This window comes from Drosophila mojavensis, unplaced genomic scaffold, assembly GCF_018153725.1.
Source record: "Drosophila mojavensis isolate 15081-1352.22 unplaced genomic scaffold, ASM1815372v1 contig_136, whole genome shotgun sequence".
In the NCBI taxonomy this organism is placed as follows: Eukaryota; Metazoa; Arthropoda; class Insecta; order Diptera; family Drosophilidae; genus Drosophila; species Drosophila mojavensis.
This window is the reverse complement of record NW_025318667.1, coordinates 773,691-792,271: the sequence shown is the minus strand read 5'-3', so window position 1 is coordinate 792,271 and position 18,581 is coordinate 773,691. Positions and strand designations below refer to the sequence as shown.

The 18,581-nt window shown below is 48.1% G+C and overlaps 2 protein-coding genes across 4 annotated transcripts in view; both read left to right on the top strand.

Moving 5' to 3' along the window:
• LOC6585699 overlaps nucleotides 1-18,581 on the top strand; it is a 119,783-nt gene that overhangs the window by 4,794 nt on the left and 96,408 nt on the right. The gene's annotated exons all lie outside the window — the stretch shown is intronic.
• On the top strand, nucleotides 3,458-8,414 carry LOC6585697 (trichohyalin). The gene has a single exon (XM_002011289.4). It carries the CDS (start codon nucleotides 3,558-3,560, stop codon nucleotides 8,076-8,078), a length of 4,521 nt encoding a protein of 1,506 aa, XP_002011325.2. The 5' UTR covers nucleotides 3,458-3,557; the 3' UTR covers nucleotides 8,079-8,414.

The following is an 18,581-nucleotide window of genomic DNA, read 5'->3' as shown; positions in this document are numbered from 1 at the left end:
TTCCCAACACAGATTTCTATGAACTTAAATTGATATATCGAGCGGTCGATAGTTCTCGTATTTCTTAGTTTTTACTGTATTTTCGTTCTACATACAATTGCTTTAAAGGTCCAGCCTTTAATTCAGCTTACGCCCTGCCCTTTGCGCCCTTTGCTGGACCACCCTAAACTCTCGTATTTTATTTTCTTGGCATTTTATATAGAACGTCTATAACTACCAATTAAGTTTGGTAAATATATCGTGCTATAAACATAACAAACATGTCAAACTAACAGGCAGGCGGCATGGCGGTGGGGGCGGGGGCGGGGCGGGGTGGGGCGAGAGATGTGAGCGGACAAGCCGAGTGACAGGCAGTCCGACAGGCAGGCAAAAGGAAATGCGTATAAAGCGATAAATGTCAAGTTAAGCAAAAGAAGGAGAGAACAGAAAACAGAAACAGAAAGCACGAAAGCGAACAGCCAGAGGGGGCATGGAGAGTGGGAAAGGGGGAGGGAAAACAGGGAACATAAACAGCAACAGCTCGTAAAGTTGTAGAGATCGCAGTGCTGGAATGGGATATTCAGCTGGTTTAGTATGTGCAGCAGTTGCCAACAATCAATCAAAGTCATCTCAATATATATCGATAACGATAACGATAAGGGATTGACAACTGCCTTCTGTAACATGGAAAAGATTTAAGTCTAAGTTAAAGCAGATTAAAGTGTTTATATATCGATAGCGACTGCGATAACGATTGTTTATGTCGCTCTCTCTTTCCCGCCGAGTCTCTTAATGTCCGTATCATATCTCTATACGTTCTCTCATTCTCATTTCATTCTATATCTATCTCTCTAACTGTCACTCTCTATCAATATGAATTTCTTCCTCGCACACCATCTGTACTTCTTCTCAACCCTCTCCATATTAATATCGCTTACCCTCCTTCCTTAGAAATCTCTTCAAGCCAAATCTTCCCAATTAATTCGCCAATTAAACTATCATAATCAACGCTAATTAGTTCGGCGAAATATTTGAAGGCAGCGGATGGGGATGCCTTATTACTGTCTCCTTAATAAGGCATGGAATTTTCAGTGTTTCAAAGCTTTTCAGTTGACGCCGATTTAATGATAATCGGTGAATATGAAAGTCGACAGTTAATAGCAATTTCGGATGGGGTATGCTCTAGTGAGATATGTGGGCAGGGGCCATGTTTATGAACTAACTCAAACTACGCTCTTAGTGCGAAGAGTAACTTGAGGAAACTTTGCCTTTGTCTTAATAGATTGAACCAATCATTTGTGGTCCATACGTCGTTAAACGTGTTTACGAAGCTCAGAGCCAAATGACCCAACTTGGATAATTCACTTCGCGGTTCGAATTTGGTTTACCGCAAGCCTTAGCCTTAGATCTTAGCTCGAATAACAAGTAGAGGACAGATAAATGATACTGTATTCGATACATTATGCAATGCCCACAGACACCCTCCAAATCACTTTAATCAATATAAAGGCTATGCATTAGAGAAGAGGAAGAAAAAACAAGAAATTTAATGAGCGCCGTATCGAGTGACCGAAAAAACCCCTTCTGACCCTTTCAGCCCCGAACGCTGGTTTCAAATTGTTGGCAAACAACTTAAAGGCACGGCCAGACAGACAGACAAACAGAAAGACAGACAGACTTGCTCCTAGACTGACCTAGCCACCCCCACGGGCCAGACCAGCCCCGGCCCAGCCCCCTTGTCACGCCCTCCCCCCGAAAGCGTTTTGTGAGTAGGTAAATGAAACACATTTGCGTCAAGACCTATCAAATCAAATAAATCAGTTGCAAAGTGAAAGGAAAACAACTTGATGAACGGTCAGTGCAAGAGATCGACGATGCAATACCCTGTGAAATGATTAAGTCTGAGAAAAGTGTGAGTAATATAGGAAGTGCCCATCTGGGCTTACCTATGAATTATATCAGTGTGCTCCACAGCTATGAATTGAAAAGAGAGTATGAATATGTATGTATGTATATGTAGTTGGCACACAACAGATATACCCACATGCACGTAGTATTTTGCTCTAGGGTAAGCATAAAAAGGGCTCAGTCCATCGCATTTGACTTGGGTCTTTATTTTGAACGGATTTGCAGGGAATTCTTTGCTCCTGCTTTTGCTTTTGCAGCGCCTAATGAGCGCTGAACCTGCAGCTCGTACGCTCCATTTGGCCTAGGCTAAGAGGGATAGCAAGATGGCGGGAGTTGGAGTTGGAGGCGTAACTGGACAGCATGGCATACGCCATAGCCTTAATGCCCAATTGAATGTTTCCCTAACAAATTGAGGCCGGCTATGCAGCAGCTTAAAGGGAGTTCAAAAGTCGACTTGGCCTAGGAAGTCCATCAAAATGGCCCGAAAAGGAAAAGGCATAAATATTAATTATTATCAAAATTGTGCTAAACACTCAATTAGAAAGTCACCCCAGCGGGGTTTAGCTGTGTGTGTGTGTGTGTGTGTGTGTGTGTGCTGTTTGCGTTCAATAAAGATAATAATACAGTAATTATTATGAAAACGTTTGTTAATGCTTCACATGCCACGCCCACAGCGCCCCCATGCAAAGTGTGTGTGTGCTATTCACTAATGCTTGGGGCCAAGACTTTTGCGGCTCAAAAACTTTTAGCACTTTATTAATTTCATTTAGCACATTAAAAGCATTTTGTTAATCCTATGGCCATCAATTTGTAGGAAACATACACTCTCCCTCTCTTGCGCTCTCTCTCTCTCTCTCTCTCTCTCTGCCTCTCTATCGGTCTCCCTCTCACTCTGTGCTGGGCATTTGTCAAATCAAGTTTCTATTAAGCCAAAGTAATTGGTACGGCGCAGACTGAAACTTCTTTAATATGTTAAGTCATTAGACTAAGACCAACAAAATTTCGATGGAATTTGTTGTTGGGCACTAAGAGTTAGGGTAATCCTGCAACAGCCCAGAGTTTCGTGTCTTCTGAAACTGATACTGAAACTGGAATTATGGCCATTATGTGGGAGTTGGCGTCGGGTCATATTTGAGACTCACTGACATGAAGAGTAATTATGTGTGGGAAATTCTCTGGGGGTAACTGAGCTGCGTTCGCAAATCCTTGCTTACAGGGGAGAGGCGGAGGCTAGCTAGAGATGGATAGTAGGATTTTCTTGTTGCAGAGTAGGGGCATTACTTCAAGGTACTGCAAGTAGTATGCCCAATCTGTGCCCCCAACTCACATCCTCTTCGAGCCATTTAAGAGATACTCACTCCATTAGCTTAACTCAGCTAACTACATATACTGTATAATTTTCAGTCCTAGTGAAACTCTGTTTTGCTTAGCCTCATATATAACAGGCCCTGAGAAAGTCGAACATTGATTTCTCAAAGGAACACCCCTTGTGAAACTCAGTTTTGGCTAGCCTCATATATAACAGGCCATGAGAAAGTTAAAGCCCGATTTGCCAGCAACGGCATAAAAAGTTATTCAGTTTGTGATCAGGCGTCGAATTGAAAAGTAGGAAAACAAAAAACAAATTCCTAAAAATATATAAAGTGGAAGAGATTGTGAAAGGAGAGAAAATGATAAGAAAACCAATTGAGAGAAGTCGAAGTCCGATGCAGGCTCCGCGCCCTGCGAGGCTGAGCGCGGCGCGCAGCGCGTCGGACGAGAAGATGGAGCAGCACTTCCTGCAGCAAATGGAGCTGATCAGGGAGATGAGCAAGGCGCATCCGCGCGCAGCTGAGCGCGAGCTCTGCCCCAAGTGGCTGGGCATCTTCTCGCGCACGACCAAGGACGAGAAGTCGGCGAGGAACTACCTGATCACCCTGATGCACTGCCAGCTGAAGCAGGACAGAAAGCTGAGCTACCCCTTTACGGATGTGCTCAACTGCAACCGGGACTTGCGCACGGTGCTCGACTACTACGATGCTCGGCGCAAGCCGACGAGGCAGAAGCGGAACGACGCCAAGATTGTGACTAAAATCGTAACGCAGCCAGTAAAGACGCTGCTGCGCAAGCCAGACTTTCGGGTCCAGACTATACGGAGAAGCAGTGCCGTGGGCTTGCGTGTGCCGGAGCCGTCGCGTGCGAGTGTTCCCACCGTGGGCCACGAGTCGAAGCCGGAGAACAAGCCAAATGAAGAGCCACCAAAGGCAGCAAAAAGTGCCGAGAAGCAGATAGGCCAATTGGACAAACGCGAGCGGCTCTGGCACCATGAGCTCATCGCTAATATCAAGCCCGGTTGTAAAGTGCCGACTACGCCTAGGCCTCAGCCAGGTCCTCTTCGGCCGCTTATCCTCAATAGCCCACCCAGGCCCACCAGCTCCACTCCCGCCCCGGTCAACGACTTGCCAGCGGCCGTTCAGCGAGACCCGCCCCCAAAGGATTTGCCTGTGCCTAATCGCCGAGCGAAGCCCTTGCTTGAGCTGTACAAGAAGAAGCACTTCAAGGAGCAAGAGAGCGATCCCGATCCAGAAATGTCTAAAAATCAGCCGAAGAGCCTCATGACGTTGGCTCCGCGACCCGCGCGGTTCCAGCGACCTGAGCCATCTGAACGACCTGACCGATCGGAACGACCTGAGCGACTCGAACGGCCTGAGCGATCCGAACGACCGGAACGACTCGAACGACCTGAGCGATCCGAACGAGCTGAACGATCCGGACAACCTGAGCGATGCGAGCGAGCTGTACGGCCTGAGCGATCCGAACGACTCGAACGGCCTGAGCAATCCAAAGCTCCTGAGCGATCCGAACGACCTGAACGATCCGAACGACCTGAACGATCCGAGCGACCAGAGCGACATGAGCGACTCGAACGGTCTGAGCGACTCGAACGGCCTGAGCGAGCCGAACGGTCTGACCGACCTGAGCGACTCGAACGGCCTGAGCGAGCCGTACGGCCTGAGCGATCCGAACGATTCGAACGGCCTGAGCGATCCGAACGACCTGAACGACTCGAACGACCTGAGCGATCCGAACGAGCTGAACGATCCGGACAACCTGAGCGATGCGAGCGAGCTGTACGGCCTGAGCGATCCGAACGACTCGAACGGCCTGAGCAATCCAAACTTCCTGAGCGATCCGAACGGCCTGAGCGATCCGAGCAGCACGAACGTCCTGAGCGACTCGAGAGACCCGATCGGCCCGAGAAACCTGTGCGGCCCGAGAGACTTGAACGAGCCGAGCGACCCGTGCGACTTGTGCGACCCGAGAGACCCGAACGAGTCATGCGTCCCGAGCAACTCGCACGACTCATGCGACCTTTGCATCAGGACAATATGCAAGAGCGTATGCGCAAAATGATGGACATCGAACGACGTAAGGAGCAGCAGGCGATCGAGCGACAGCAGCGCGAACGCGAGCGTGAGCGTCAAAAGGCGCGCGAAGCGGAGGAGAAGAAGCGCGAGGAGCAGTTGCTGGAGCAGGAGCGGCTGCGTAAGCAGAAGGAGCACGAGAATCAGTTGCTGCGCGTGCACGAGCAGCGCGAGCACGAGCGCAACTTGCGCAGGCAGAGGGCGAAGGAGATGCGTTTGTTCACGCTGAAGAAGCCCGAGAAGCAGGCCGTGCAGCCGGAGTCGAAGAAGGATTCGCGCGCAGAGATGCTGCGGGAGACGATAGAGATTGAAGCCAAGCTTAAGGAACAGCAATTGGCCATCCAGAAATCCAGGGCGGAGGAGCTCCGACTTGAGCGCCTGCGGTGGGAGCAACTTGAGGTGAAACAAACTGAGCTGCAGAACCACCAGGCGCCCAAGAAGGAGAGCCTCCAGCCCTTGGAGGTAAACATTGACCCGGCAATCGGCGAAAAGCTGAAATCTGAACTGATGCGCGTAGAGGAGCTCAAAAAGCTGCACGAGCAGGAGAAAATGCGCCAGCAGGAGGAGCAAATAAGACGGCGCAGCGAGGAGCTCGAGCGGAAGCTAGTCGCAGCCCGCGACAAGCAGCTGGCGAACAAGCTGCGTTCCATTCTGAGTCAGCAGCAGAACCGACAGGTCGCCGAGACGCTGAGGATGCAGCAGAAGCTGCTGGAGGGAGAGCCTTTATCGACGTCGCGCTCTAGCAAGGATGGTAGCCCCACCCAAGCTCCGAGCCAACATGAGCCAGAGCCAGTGGAGCAATTTCCCAAAAGCAACTCGAACTCGCATTCCAATCCGAGCTCGAACGCTAGATCGAAGCACAGTCATAGTAACAGGACTCGAGGTGGCGATAGCAAGCCTCCAATCCACACGCCTCTTCCAGCACCCACACCATCGCCCTCTGTCTCCCCAACGCCCGTTCAGTCCATCGAGCAGCTGAACAACACCAGGCGCCTGGAGCTGCAGGAATACACCAGGGAGTGCTTCCTGCAGCACATCGATGAGCAGCGGCTGCGCCTGCAGCTGGCCGAACAGAAGGTCCACACCATCGAGGTGGAGAAGCAGCAGCTGGAGAAGGAGATCAAGGAGCGCCTCGACATGCTGGAGTGGCTGACCCAAGCGCAGAGCCGCAGCGAAATGAATATGCTGAGCAAGAGCGGGTCGGATCCGGTGCCAGAGTTCGTGAAGTTCGCCTGGCGTGTCCAGCGCTTGAACAGCGACACCAAGTACAAGTCCATTGCCAAGCGGATGGAAGCGGCAGGGCGGCGAGCCCAATCCGCGAGCGTCAACAAGTGCAAGCGCATGTGGTCGCCGCTGATGAGACGCTACATTCAGTTCGATCGGCGCCGCAGGTCGAGCTCGAGCGAGACTCTGCTGCCGTCCGACGCGGAGCTGAGGAGGGAGCTGAAGAGGTACCTGCGCAAGAAACTGCATTCCCAAACGCAGCAGCAGGAGAACTCCAGCGGGGAGTACTTCACAACGCAGCCGCAGTCGCAGCGCTTCCAGCACTTCATTGAGATGAGCAAGTCGCGGGTGCGGGTCGAGCGAAGGAAACCCAAGAGAGCGACTAAAGCGACCAAAGCGACCAAGGCGACCGAAGCTACCGAAGCGTCCAAAGCGACGCCCGACCACTACAGCAGCTGCAGCAGCGTCAGCTGTCGCGCAGTCTATGGCGGCGACGACACCGCCCACGAGCTGAATGAGTCGAGGCCCAGAGCTACAGCCATGCGCCATCAATGCCCGTGCCGATTGCGCCAGAAGCAGAAGCAGGAGAGGGAGAGGGAGAGGGAGAGGGAGAGGCAGAGGGAGAGGGAGAGGGACTGGCAGAGGGGAAGGGGCGACGGCACTGCATTACACTGCTCACAGTCCACGCAGACAGAAATCTTTCGCCACGCACTGCGCACGAGCTCCGCGCGCCGCTCGCTGATCAACCGCAACAGACGGCGGATGCAGAAGCGCATGCGCCTGCAGATTATGCGGAATCGCAGGCGTCATCACGACCATTTGCTCTCGGGCGAGCACTTTCAGCTGTCCGACCGGGAGCTGGAGGAGGAGCGGAGAATCTTCCAGCGGCTGCTGCAGGGCAGCGAGTCGGGCGCGAACGGACGGGACCAGCTGCTGGTGGAGAATGCGCTGATGGAGCGCAAGCTGCTCGTGGCCAAGCAGCGGGAGCAGCAGCTGAAGCAGCTGCAGGCCCAAATGCTGAAGGCCTCGGTCGAGGTGCTGCAGCTGCTCGACGAGGCGAAGGAGGTCCCCAGGCCCGACACAGAGACCACATGCAATCGCAGCTGCATTCGCTGGCGACACGAGATGCAGTTGTCCGTCAAGCCACTGGTCGAGGTGCCCTGCCGCATCTTTGGGATGCTCTTCGAGCCGCTGCTGCACGACGGCGACGACCAGGTGGAGCTGCGCCGGCAGATCGACAATCTGGATGCGCAGCTGGACAAGCATCTGGCCAGCCGGCTGAGCCGCGCGCTCGACAAGTGCCACACCTGCTGCTGCCAGCAGCGCCTGCAGCCCGCCTGGATGTCCCATCTGGAGCACGACCTGGAGCACCGCAAGGTGCTGGCCACTCACAGCTTCCAGCTGCTGCGTCAGCTCTTCAACGAGCACTGCAGCAAGTCGCGCGCCATCTGGCTGGGCGCCCTGCAGACCATCGAGACGCTCTATTTCGAGCAGATCGCCGAGAATATGTCAATGGCCCGACCGGCCAAGGGCTCGAGTCTCCACAAGAGATCCAAGCACTAAATCCTGGAATTTCCCAAGTCCCTTGTGATTGAAGAGTCTTCAGCTCTAGTTCCTACGGCTGACAAGGGCACTACCGGCTTGACTAAATCATCAGATGTGGAGTTACCTTGGATATTTGTACCACGATCTCTCCTTCCCATTATTCCCGCATTCGATGTACCATATTTTGATCATAGTTTCCAAATTCGCTTAGTTGCATTTTATTATGTTCGATCCTTTGTTGTTTTGCAGCTGATAGGGCTAGTTACCGATAGGTCTGAGGCCTGTCGACCTCAACCTCAGAAATGCCTTTCGTTTATAGAGTCCCTTGTCAATAAAGATCTAGTTAAGCCCCAATTTCTATCATTTTCTCTCTTTGGGTTTTTGGGTCTAACTCTTTCACGCAGAGAAGAGACTCTCCATGGACTGCTTTTCACAGACCTGGGACAAACCACATCCGACGGACCTCTACTGATCAACTATTTGCCCCTACCTGGAGAGCTCTTATAGCGAGACAGCATCGCTTCCGTCAGATCTGTTCCGCCACTTGGTCCATCTTTCTCTCCCTTCGCTTCTCTGGCAACTGCTGCTTACTTCTCGTGTCATTTTGCGCTTCTTATAACCCATTTGTGTCCATGTCAATGTTGATATTTGTTGTCTCCGCTCGATGTTGCTTTCGCAACGACAGCCAAAGTCAAACTCAATTTAACAAAAAATCAACGTAAATGTAAATTGAAACCTGCTTGCGAGCCGTGAGTCAACGTTTGGCAGCAGACAACGAGGCCGAGTCCTTGCTTCTTGCCCCGCGCCCCTCGCCGCTCGCCCCGTAACCCTTTGACCCTCTCTCTCCACCGACCAACCGCTCCACCTCGCGCCTCTCCATCTCTCTGTCTTTAGCTGTCTGTCGGGCTTCATTCCTTTCCTTCCACATGTGCTTGCTCACAACACTTGAGAGCCGACGCTGCGGCAGGTAAAAACTCTGACCTGACCTATCTTGCACTTAAGGTCTACCTCTGACATCCCTCCACCTCTACGGCCCCCTCTACCGCCACCATTACCCGACTCTCCTTTGATGGCTCGCTCTATTTGTGTTGGTTAAAAAGCAATTTCTTCGCTTGCTGTTGTTGCACTTGCATTATTGCCTCGTCGACTGCAACAACTGCTGACATTTGCGCCGCCATCAGCCATCAGCAGTTTGGTATATACCCTGTCCGTGCAGCTGCCGTGGAGCGTGTTGCATCATTGCTAAATTGGAAATATGTGTAAATGTATTCCAAGACTTCCATATTCTTCACATGATGTCCAGGTTTCCTCTGTGAACTACCACATGGATTCGTCGGACAGGTATTTCTTTGGTATTTTCTTGCAGCTCCCACAGGCTAATTGCCAAGTCTCTTCTGATTCTATACCACCACTATCGTATGATAGCCTTGTTTGACGCTCTTTTGCATGTTCAGAGACAATGATAATTGCTCTGCTCTTCTCCTCTCGTTTGTCCTCCTTTGCCCCTGTTTCGTTCGTTGGCTGTCAAGATTTTATAATGTGCCCGACTAATGGATATGTTTCTTCCCACATCTGGCTTCTTCTTTCCTCTACTTTCTGCTTCGTCAGTGCTTTTCTTTCTTGTTGTTGCGTCTTATATAGAAATCTGAATTTGATAGCGTTCGTTTCTCCACATTCTCTGCTTCCCATTTTCTCCCTTCTGGCTCCTCTTTCTTGCATGCATTTCTTGTTGATCCAGATCTTAAATCTGGCTTTTCGTTCTTGCATCCTTTCTCATCGTTTCATATGCACCTAGACAGACCCATATAAGATCCAATCATATGCCATGCTCAACTTGTCTTGGCCAGTCCTTTTCCTTCTGTCTTCATAGCTGTCTCATATGTCCCAAGGCTAGTACAGTTATGTCTTGGCACAATGAGAACTTACTGCCCTCCAGGTCCAGAGCAAAGGAATAGCTAGGGTATGCCATTGTCACGTTGCCATAGTCAGTGTTGCTTCCTCCCCGCACTTCGCCTTTGTCCCTTCCCCTTCGACATGAGCAGTCTCAGCCCTTCGCTCAAGCACTCCGCCACTCAAACAACCCACTCGCAAAGCTCTTTTGCATTTTTATTTTGGCATAATAAATGATGACAAATTAATTAAATTGACAAGGATGCCGCTGCAGCTTCTTGACGGCGACGATGGCGACGCTGACGGTGAGCTGCAATCGGTTATTACCATCGCGTATACGCAGTGTGAACGTGGCGCTGCGTTACGTTACGTTGCGTTGCGTTGCGTTACGTATTCGCAATGCCGTCGTCTGCTGATTGCTGATTAAATGTAAATGTTGTTGTTGCCCCTCTCTCTCTCTCTCTCTCTCTCGCTCTCACTGTGTCATTCGAGACTCTTCAATTAATAATGAAGGCGTGGCTATGCCAACCCAACGTCTCCTTTTGGCTGCTGCTGCTGCTGCGGCGGTTGCTCAGTTGCGCCTAATTGAAAGTTGGGTTTTTTATTTTTTTTTGCCTAACTTGAGTGACATGAGTTTTTAAGTCAAGTGAGCGTTGCATTTGGCTGCATGCCCTTACTCACCCTCTGCTCCCGCCCCCTTCTTCACTCGCAAATGCACAGCACCCAGAGTGAAAGTTCTGGGGCCAAACTGACCTTGACCAAAAAAGAATTCCTCCCTCTTCTCATAAACATATGCACATGCCTAGGCACACACTTTAGCCACTGCCCTGTAGGAAATTTGTGAGAGCAGCGACTGTCACAAATTAGTGGAAAACTGAGCTTATGAGGAGCGTATGGCGTATGAAGTGTGAAGTGTGAAGTATGAAGTATGAAGTATGAAGTATGAAAAATGAAGTATGAAGTATGAAGTATGAAGTATGAAGTATGAAGTATGAAGTATGAAGTATGAAGTATGAAGTATGAAGTATGAAGTATGATGAAGTATGGCAAAGTATGATGAAGTATGACAAAGTATGAAGTATGATGAAGTATGAAGTATGATGAGCAATGATGAAGTATGATGAAATGTGAAGTATGAAGTATGATGAGATATGAAGTATGATTAAGTATGGTGAAGTAAGAAGAATGGTGTATGAAATATGAAGAATGCGCTTAGATCCTGTAGATGGGCTGTAGACAGTTGACAGAGATTAGATTACATAGGATACATTCCACTCTGCTTCCTCTTCCATTTAAATAACGATTGAGGTCCACAATTTCATTGCAATTTCCAGCGAGATTCCCGTGCGAGTTGTCCTGCTACACACCTGGCATGTACCTGTAGCTCTCCATAATCTGTCATGCATGGCTTTGCATCATGCCACGACAGCTGGGGACTCGCGGTGACAGTGCTGTGGTTTTAGCCAAAGCCAAGCTCTTTGCCCTAGCTAGAAAAATAAAGCACGCTTATTGACAGGCTGCAGCCACCGAAAGCCACCAGAGCCACTGAAGCCACCGGAGCGACCGGAGCGACCGTCGTCTGACTTGATGCATCGCCGAGGCTGTCAAGTTTCTAGCTGGCATTTTGTTAGCCTCGTTTTCGGAATTTCGTCTTGGCTGCTTGTTTGGCTGTTGTTCGAGTTGTTGTTGTAATTAGTGCATGTAACATTTGAAGGGATATTAATTACTTTGATGTGAAGGTGTGTGTGTGTGTGTGTGTGTGTGTGTCTGTGTGCCTGTGTGTGTGTGTTTACCTAGCATATTTGACATGCTAGCAACAAGCGGCGCCATCAGCACCGCAGCTGAGCAGCTTAGCTGACCCACTTGCTGCCGTCGAGCCTTTCAGCCGTTCCGTCACACGCCCCTCTAACAAGTTTCACACATACACACACAGCTTTATTTTCCCTCCCTCTCTCTCTCTCTCTCTCTCTCTCTCTCTCTCTCTGGCTGCAACCAGGCGAGTCATTGCAACTTGTAGCTTAAAGGTGTAAAATCAGCTCAGAAAACCTTTCTGCGTTCTACTATCCAAATATTATAATACGCTGAATACATTGTAAATGCCAGGCGATTTGGAGTGTATTAGCATGACGAAGCTGCGTGTTAAGGGCGTGGTAGAGCTCGTCATGTCTATATGTGTATGTTTGATTGGAATCATTAGTTGGGTTGATCTCTGACTGTCTCTCTGATTGTCTCGCTATTCGACTTTCATCGTTACGAGATTACTAACTGATTATCGATATTAATCGATTCCTCTGATGAGTGCACATTATTTTGCATATCGTTCCCCTCCCGGGTAGGGTTTGAATTGAAAGTTCCCACTAGGACAAGAGTTACTCATTAATTCATTTACCAGAGTAAAGCCCATGAGCGGAGTGCAGAGCGTGCGCTTATATGTGTGTGTGTGTCTGGGTGTGTGCATATTGTACATACATACATAATAGAGCGTAGAATGACTGATGGAACAGCTCTGCGCAGGGCTCAGGCTATATCCAGGTCTAGGCTAGACTTTTAGTTACCCTGTCGACCACATCGAACCCTTTTTGAAGTATATTTGTAGCTTGGTGCTTGGTCTTCTTCTTCTCCATTTGGTGGTTATCAAACCACCTAGCTGCAGTCATTCAGAAACTAGTCGGAAATGAAATGAAGCTTTGATGATTTGGTCTCCTTTGCCTCGCCTTGGTGAGAACTCAATTTGAATACAATTAGCAGCGCGTAATGAGCAATGCGACAAAAATGGTGTGACGAATGCGAAGAGGGGGAGCTGAAAGCATACGAGAAATTGCTCAATAGGGGCAATCGGGGCCAAACAATATGGCGCATCGAACGGAAGTGCTACGTTTTATTTACAGTGGTTGAACAATTGAGCAAACAAAATGGCCAAAGTACAACCCAAATGTGCTGCTGTTATTGTTGTTGTTGTTGCTGTTGCTGGCGTCGTTGTTGTTGTTGTTGTCGCAGTGCAAATGGACAGACAAGTGAATTATTGAAATGCTTACCACAAACAGTCGGACGAGCGAGCCAGTGAACGAGCACGCGGGCAGAGGGGCGCAGAGGGATAGCAGCTCCTTAGCTCTGGCCCGTCACATCCTTCTCGAGGGATTCATCTCGTACTGTATGACCACTCGTTAGTCTGAATTTGTCTTCATTCCGGCTCTCACTTCGTCATTTGAAATCCAGCTACTATTTGAGAGCCACTGCGGCAGAGGCTTCACTGTGGCTAGATCACGTTTGAGTGCACAGCAACATTCACAGCAGCAACAGCTACGAGTGCATTCGGTTTGCATTTGCCTTTTGTTTGAGCCCAACGATGCGTGGCAGCTGTGATAAAAGTAACTGAAGTGCCTGGCCACAAGCGTTGATGAACTGCAACCGAGTTGCAAGTGGAGAGTGGAGCAACAAGCAACAAGCAACAAGCAACGAGCAACGAGCATCGAGAGTCGAGAATTGTGAATCGGGTGTTGCGGCTGATTTAACCAGAGTCTGCCTGGCAGTTTGCTGATTGCAGCCTGCAGCGCTTCGGCCTCGGCATCGGCATCGGCCGCCACGATGACATCTGCTCGAGTTGGCCAAAAATAAATAAAGCCACGCGCGATGCCATTGATAAGAATCTTTCAAACTTTTGCCAGTTGCGAGCGAGCGAGCAAACAATAAAAATAACGTACACGCAACGACAGAGGCAGAGGCAGAGGCAGAGGCAGTGGCAGTGGCAGAGGCAGAGGCAGCGCCTGTGCCTGCGCCTATAGACAAGGACACAAATGTGGAACGTGCAGCATGAGAAATCTGTCGAAACTTAAACCGAAAACCCACAGAAGAAACCACATTAATCATTCGCATATGTTGTGCACCAGCAGCTGTGGTGCGGAGAAGCCAACAAAACTGTCCGCATATATGACTTTTCAGAATACCCTGTAAAAAGTGAGCAGCTCCACGAAAGGGCATATAGGTGCGGCATGCCATGCGTACAAATAGATAGAATCCATAACAATTAAAGAAAACCACGCGTATGCATCTATTGTGCATGATTGAAGTAGTCATTATCTCGGGATACCCTATAAAGGAATACATGCTTGATAGGATCGACTAGTTATGTTCTCCTCTTGAATTTCTGATGTGGAAACTTCAGCCTCCTTAGCTAGTCTTAACTTATGTGTGATACGCTTATATAATTAAGGTGCATTTCCCATACAATATAAGCTACCAAGATACCCTGTAAATTAGAAAAGTACTCCATATGTGGCACAGAACTGAGGCGTGGGCATATATAGCTTTCTTAAGAAACCCTTCAGCCTACAGACAGGGTATCTTCTAGCCAACCTCCTCATTGACTACGCTATTTCTTGCTCATCTCTTTCATGGCTTGTCAAAATAAAAAAAAAGTAAAAAAGAAACACAAAAACAAAAAGCGTTGTGGCATTAAATTAATTGAAATCGTTGAAAACAAGCTGAGATTATGTTTGTTTTACTTGTCGCCAGAGTTTGAGTGAGAGAAGGAGAAAGTGTGGGTGAGTGAGAGAGAGAGGGAGGGAGTGGATGCAAGTCAAGAGCTGGCAAAAAGCGAGCAATTGATTGATGAACGCTCTTTGAGTTGCTTCACAAAAGTTTTGCATTAGAAAACAGGGAATTGCCCCGAAAGACAGATAAAAGATAAACATCTCAAGATTTTCTCCATATTTTTTTGTTTTTTTTTTTTTTGGTCTGCATGAACACAGAGAATTCCGCAATGAGTTTTAGCAAGGGGAACAAGATGTGAACTCTGCCTCCTCCCCTTCCCCCCGCCCTTTCTCAGTGTGTGTGTGCGTCTGTCATAGATGACAGGCAATAAATTTGGCATCGCCTTGCGAATTAAGCAGCTGGCTGCACATCGCCTCTAATGACCCAGCGCGTAACCCTTGCGCAGCTTGCTGACTGGTGGGCAGCGGCGCGCTTACTTTATCCATTATCTGGCTTTTCTATGCTCATTTAATGGCTTAGCCGCATGACTTGGCTGAATTTTGAAAACTCTGCATAATTACCTTCGAATATTAAAATGAACCAAGCAAAATGCGCGTAAAGCGCAGAGTCAGCGTTTGTAGCGAGTCGTCCTCATGCCCCGCTTCTGCTGCTCTCTCACTCTCTCTCTCTCTCTCTCTCTCGACAGCGGAAGCGAAATCCTTTGCTTTTTCAATTGGTCTGCAACTAAATTTACTCTGAATTATGTTTTTGCACAGTCCTCTAGGGTATTTCATAGATGAGCTGACCCACTCGTTACTCTCAGCTCGTTACTCGTTACGTCGTTCTGCTACTCAAATCTTCGCTTGGTCTACTCATTAGCTCTCCCTTCATTTTGCTCTCTCTTGGTTCACTTTTAATAGTTGTTTACGTCTTTTCTCCACTCGCTACTTTTCCTCAGTTGACTCACTATTCATATAACAGATTCTCATCAAATTACTGCAGGGAAAGTCTCTTACTGTGATGTTACTCTCGCTACTCGCTACTCGCTACTCGCTACTCGCTACTCGCTACTCGCTACTCGCTACTCGCTGCTCGCTACTCGCTGCTCGCTACTCGCTACTCGCTACTCGCTACTCGCTACTCTTCATAGCGTGATTTACTGTTGCCTTCATATCAGCTGTCAGTTTAGTGGATAGCTCTCTTGTTTTTTATCTACTGCCAGACTGAGATGAGACTCGTTTCTTACGACTCGCACTCGTGGGCTTCTGAAAGCGCAATTTGCACTGGCTGCAGGCGGTGCCCGATGCATTAATAGGAGAACTTTCAAAACATAACTTTCGTATTAAACTAGCCCAGCATGGAGCTGGCCAGACCACAGGCTTTTCGTCACCTCCCACTCCTCGCTCAAGCTGGCCTCTACAGTTATGTGTGTGTGTGGTGTGTGTGCGTGCAATACTTTTATGTTAAACTACAAGCTTTCGGCTCTCGGCTGGACACAGACGCCCAGCTGCATGCATGCGTGCATTGCATACATACATATATTTATTGTGTGTTTGCAGAACAGCTTGCTCTCTCTCTCTCTCTCTCTCTCACTCTCTCTGTCACTCTCTGTGTGCCTCTGTTGTCGCCTGACTGCAGCTGCAATGGCATTTTTATGCAAAACAACTGTTTGCTGTCAACAACACAGCAGGCAACAAGCCCGCAAGTGCGAGAGACGGCAGCTTGGACAATCGCAGGATGCCACTGAATGGACACACCCCATTGACCAACACACCAAGGGCCCCCCTTCCCTGTCTCTCTCTCCCACTCAGTCTGTGTTTTAAATTGATTCAAGTTTATGACTCAATGAGATGATTGAAATGGAAATGCAACTGTCTCAAGTGCTTCACCTGGTCGACTAGACCACAACAGTGCAGCGGTTAAGCGGTTCACCCGCCGGAGCGCTTAAGCGGTTAAGCGGTTAAGCGCTCAAGCCGTTAACCTGCGACAAATGACGGCAGAAAAACTATCAAAGAAAATAGAAAACAGGAAACAGGAAACGGGAAACGGGAAACTGGAAGACGAAGGCCACACAACAGTTGCAGACAGCAGGATGAACTATTTTTACGACTCGAAATGCAATCAGAAGGAGTTTTAAGTTTCAACTATGAAAGCAAGTCAAGATACTGCGGAGGAAGAAGATGGAAGATGATGGGAAACGAAGCAGCTGAAGAAGACAATTAGAGTCACAGAAGATGAGGCAAATACAAAGTAGCGATTGGTTGGTGGTGGCAAAGATGAGTGGGGAATACAAAGTATGGATAGATTATGGCAAGAGGATGACGAAATACGAGTGGGAGGAGCAGAAGGAAATATAGACTGGGATGAAGATAGGAGAGGAGGAGAAGAAGAAAGGAGCAGATATACGATAGTACAAAAAGATTAAAGTTTCAGAAAGTGAAAGAAATAAGTAGGCATTGATGGAGCAAAGCAGATAAGGAAGGATAAGGGAAAATTAAAAGAATAGAAAAAGTAGAAAATGAAGTACAAGTAAAGTATTAGAATAGAGGCTTACCAAGGGAGCAAAGTAATAGCAATAGGAAAGGCAGAAGAACAAGTATCGTCTAATCATAGTCCTTAAGTCTGCCCAGGTATGGTATTACTGTTAGAGCTTTAACTAAAACAACTCCACATCTGACGAATTCAAGATCGAAACTGAACTGTTTATTGCTTAATAGACTAGCTGTTATACATATGCCTAACAGAGACTCTTAAAACTACTTCCAGTCACTGGAGGGGCAGATGTGTAGTCAAGTGTCCCTTTCTTAGATCGTTGAGCCGTTGCCTAGGTTCACGTTAGATTTGTATTAGTCGCTGCATAGGTCGCTGCAATTAACATATCTATCGCAGGCTATCGAGTATTGTCTATATATCTATGTCTATGGCATGCTCATGCTTGAACAATTGCTGACAAGTAGATACTCTGTGTTTTCTTATCGATAGACTTCTCCCAGGCATTTGCATAAGAAGACAGAAGACAGTAAGTCGAATCAGTTAATGAAATGACATAAGCAATGTTGCATTGTAGTGGGTATCATGTAGTCGCTCATACCCGGTTGCCAAGTGCCAGCCTGTTTATGATTGTTCATTTAATGACTAGCTAAACGATATGCAATGAAGGTTTGACTTTGAGGTCAATGGAATTGAATGACTGCTCTGAAATGAGCAGCATAAGTATGTGTGTGTGTGTGTGTGTGTGTGTGTGTGTGTGTGTGTGTATGTGTGCGTAAAGTGCAGTCAGTCAAATGAATGTGAGTGAATCGCTCGCTCATAAACTCATCTAATCTAAATGTACTTTTGGTCATTTGATATTGAGTTAGCACACACACACGCACACACACACACGCACACACACAATCACTGTGATTAGTAAATAATTCTGCAGTTGCATTTCAGTTTGCGCAGTTTGTGAATTTAATTTGGTTTATGCATTTGTTTGCCCACGCTTATCTCTCACAATTCACCTAGCAGCAAGCTGTGTCCGTGTGTGTGTGTGTGTGTGAGCAGTGCTCGTATGTAAATATAATCAGAAACACACTCGCATAGACAGCCAGACAGACAGAGAGTGAGAGAGAGAGGGGGAGGGAGGGAGAGAGATATATGAGTATCCAATATGCACAAGCTCACCTTTCGCTTCAATTTATGTTCGCCATTTTAGGTTAAAGTGATGAATTATGCATACCCTGTAAGTCAAAGTGAGAGTTGTCATGACGCAGGAGAAAGGAAATTTATGATATGCACATTGCATAGTCTGAGACACTCACTTCACGCTCTTTTACATGCACACTCTAGGGTATTAGCTAGTCGTTCACGTGTCTGCTTTCTTAATGCTCAAAATGTTGTTTTGGCATTTGATTTCGATTGCGATTTTACGGCGCATATGAATTTATATTGTAATTAGCAGCTACATTTGCTCATTTCGGCTCTCAAACACACACCTACACACACACACACGCACACAGGCACAGCTCATTAGACAAAACGAACGGCTAAATAGGAAAACGCGTTTCACTAGCTGAATTGGGCAGCAAATGTGAAGTCGCTTCATAATTAGCTCAAATGAAAGTCTGTTTTTGTTTTTTTTCTGTAGCTAAAAGCACACACACACATATATACACACAC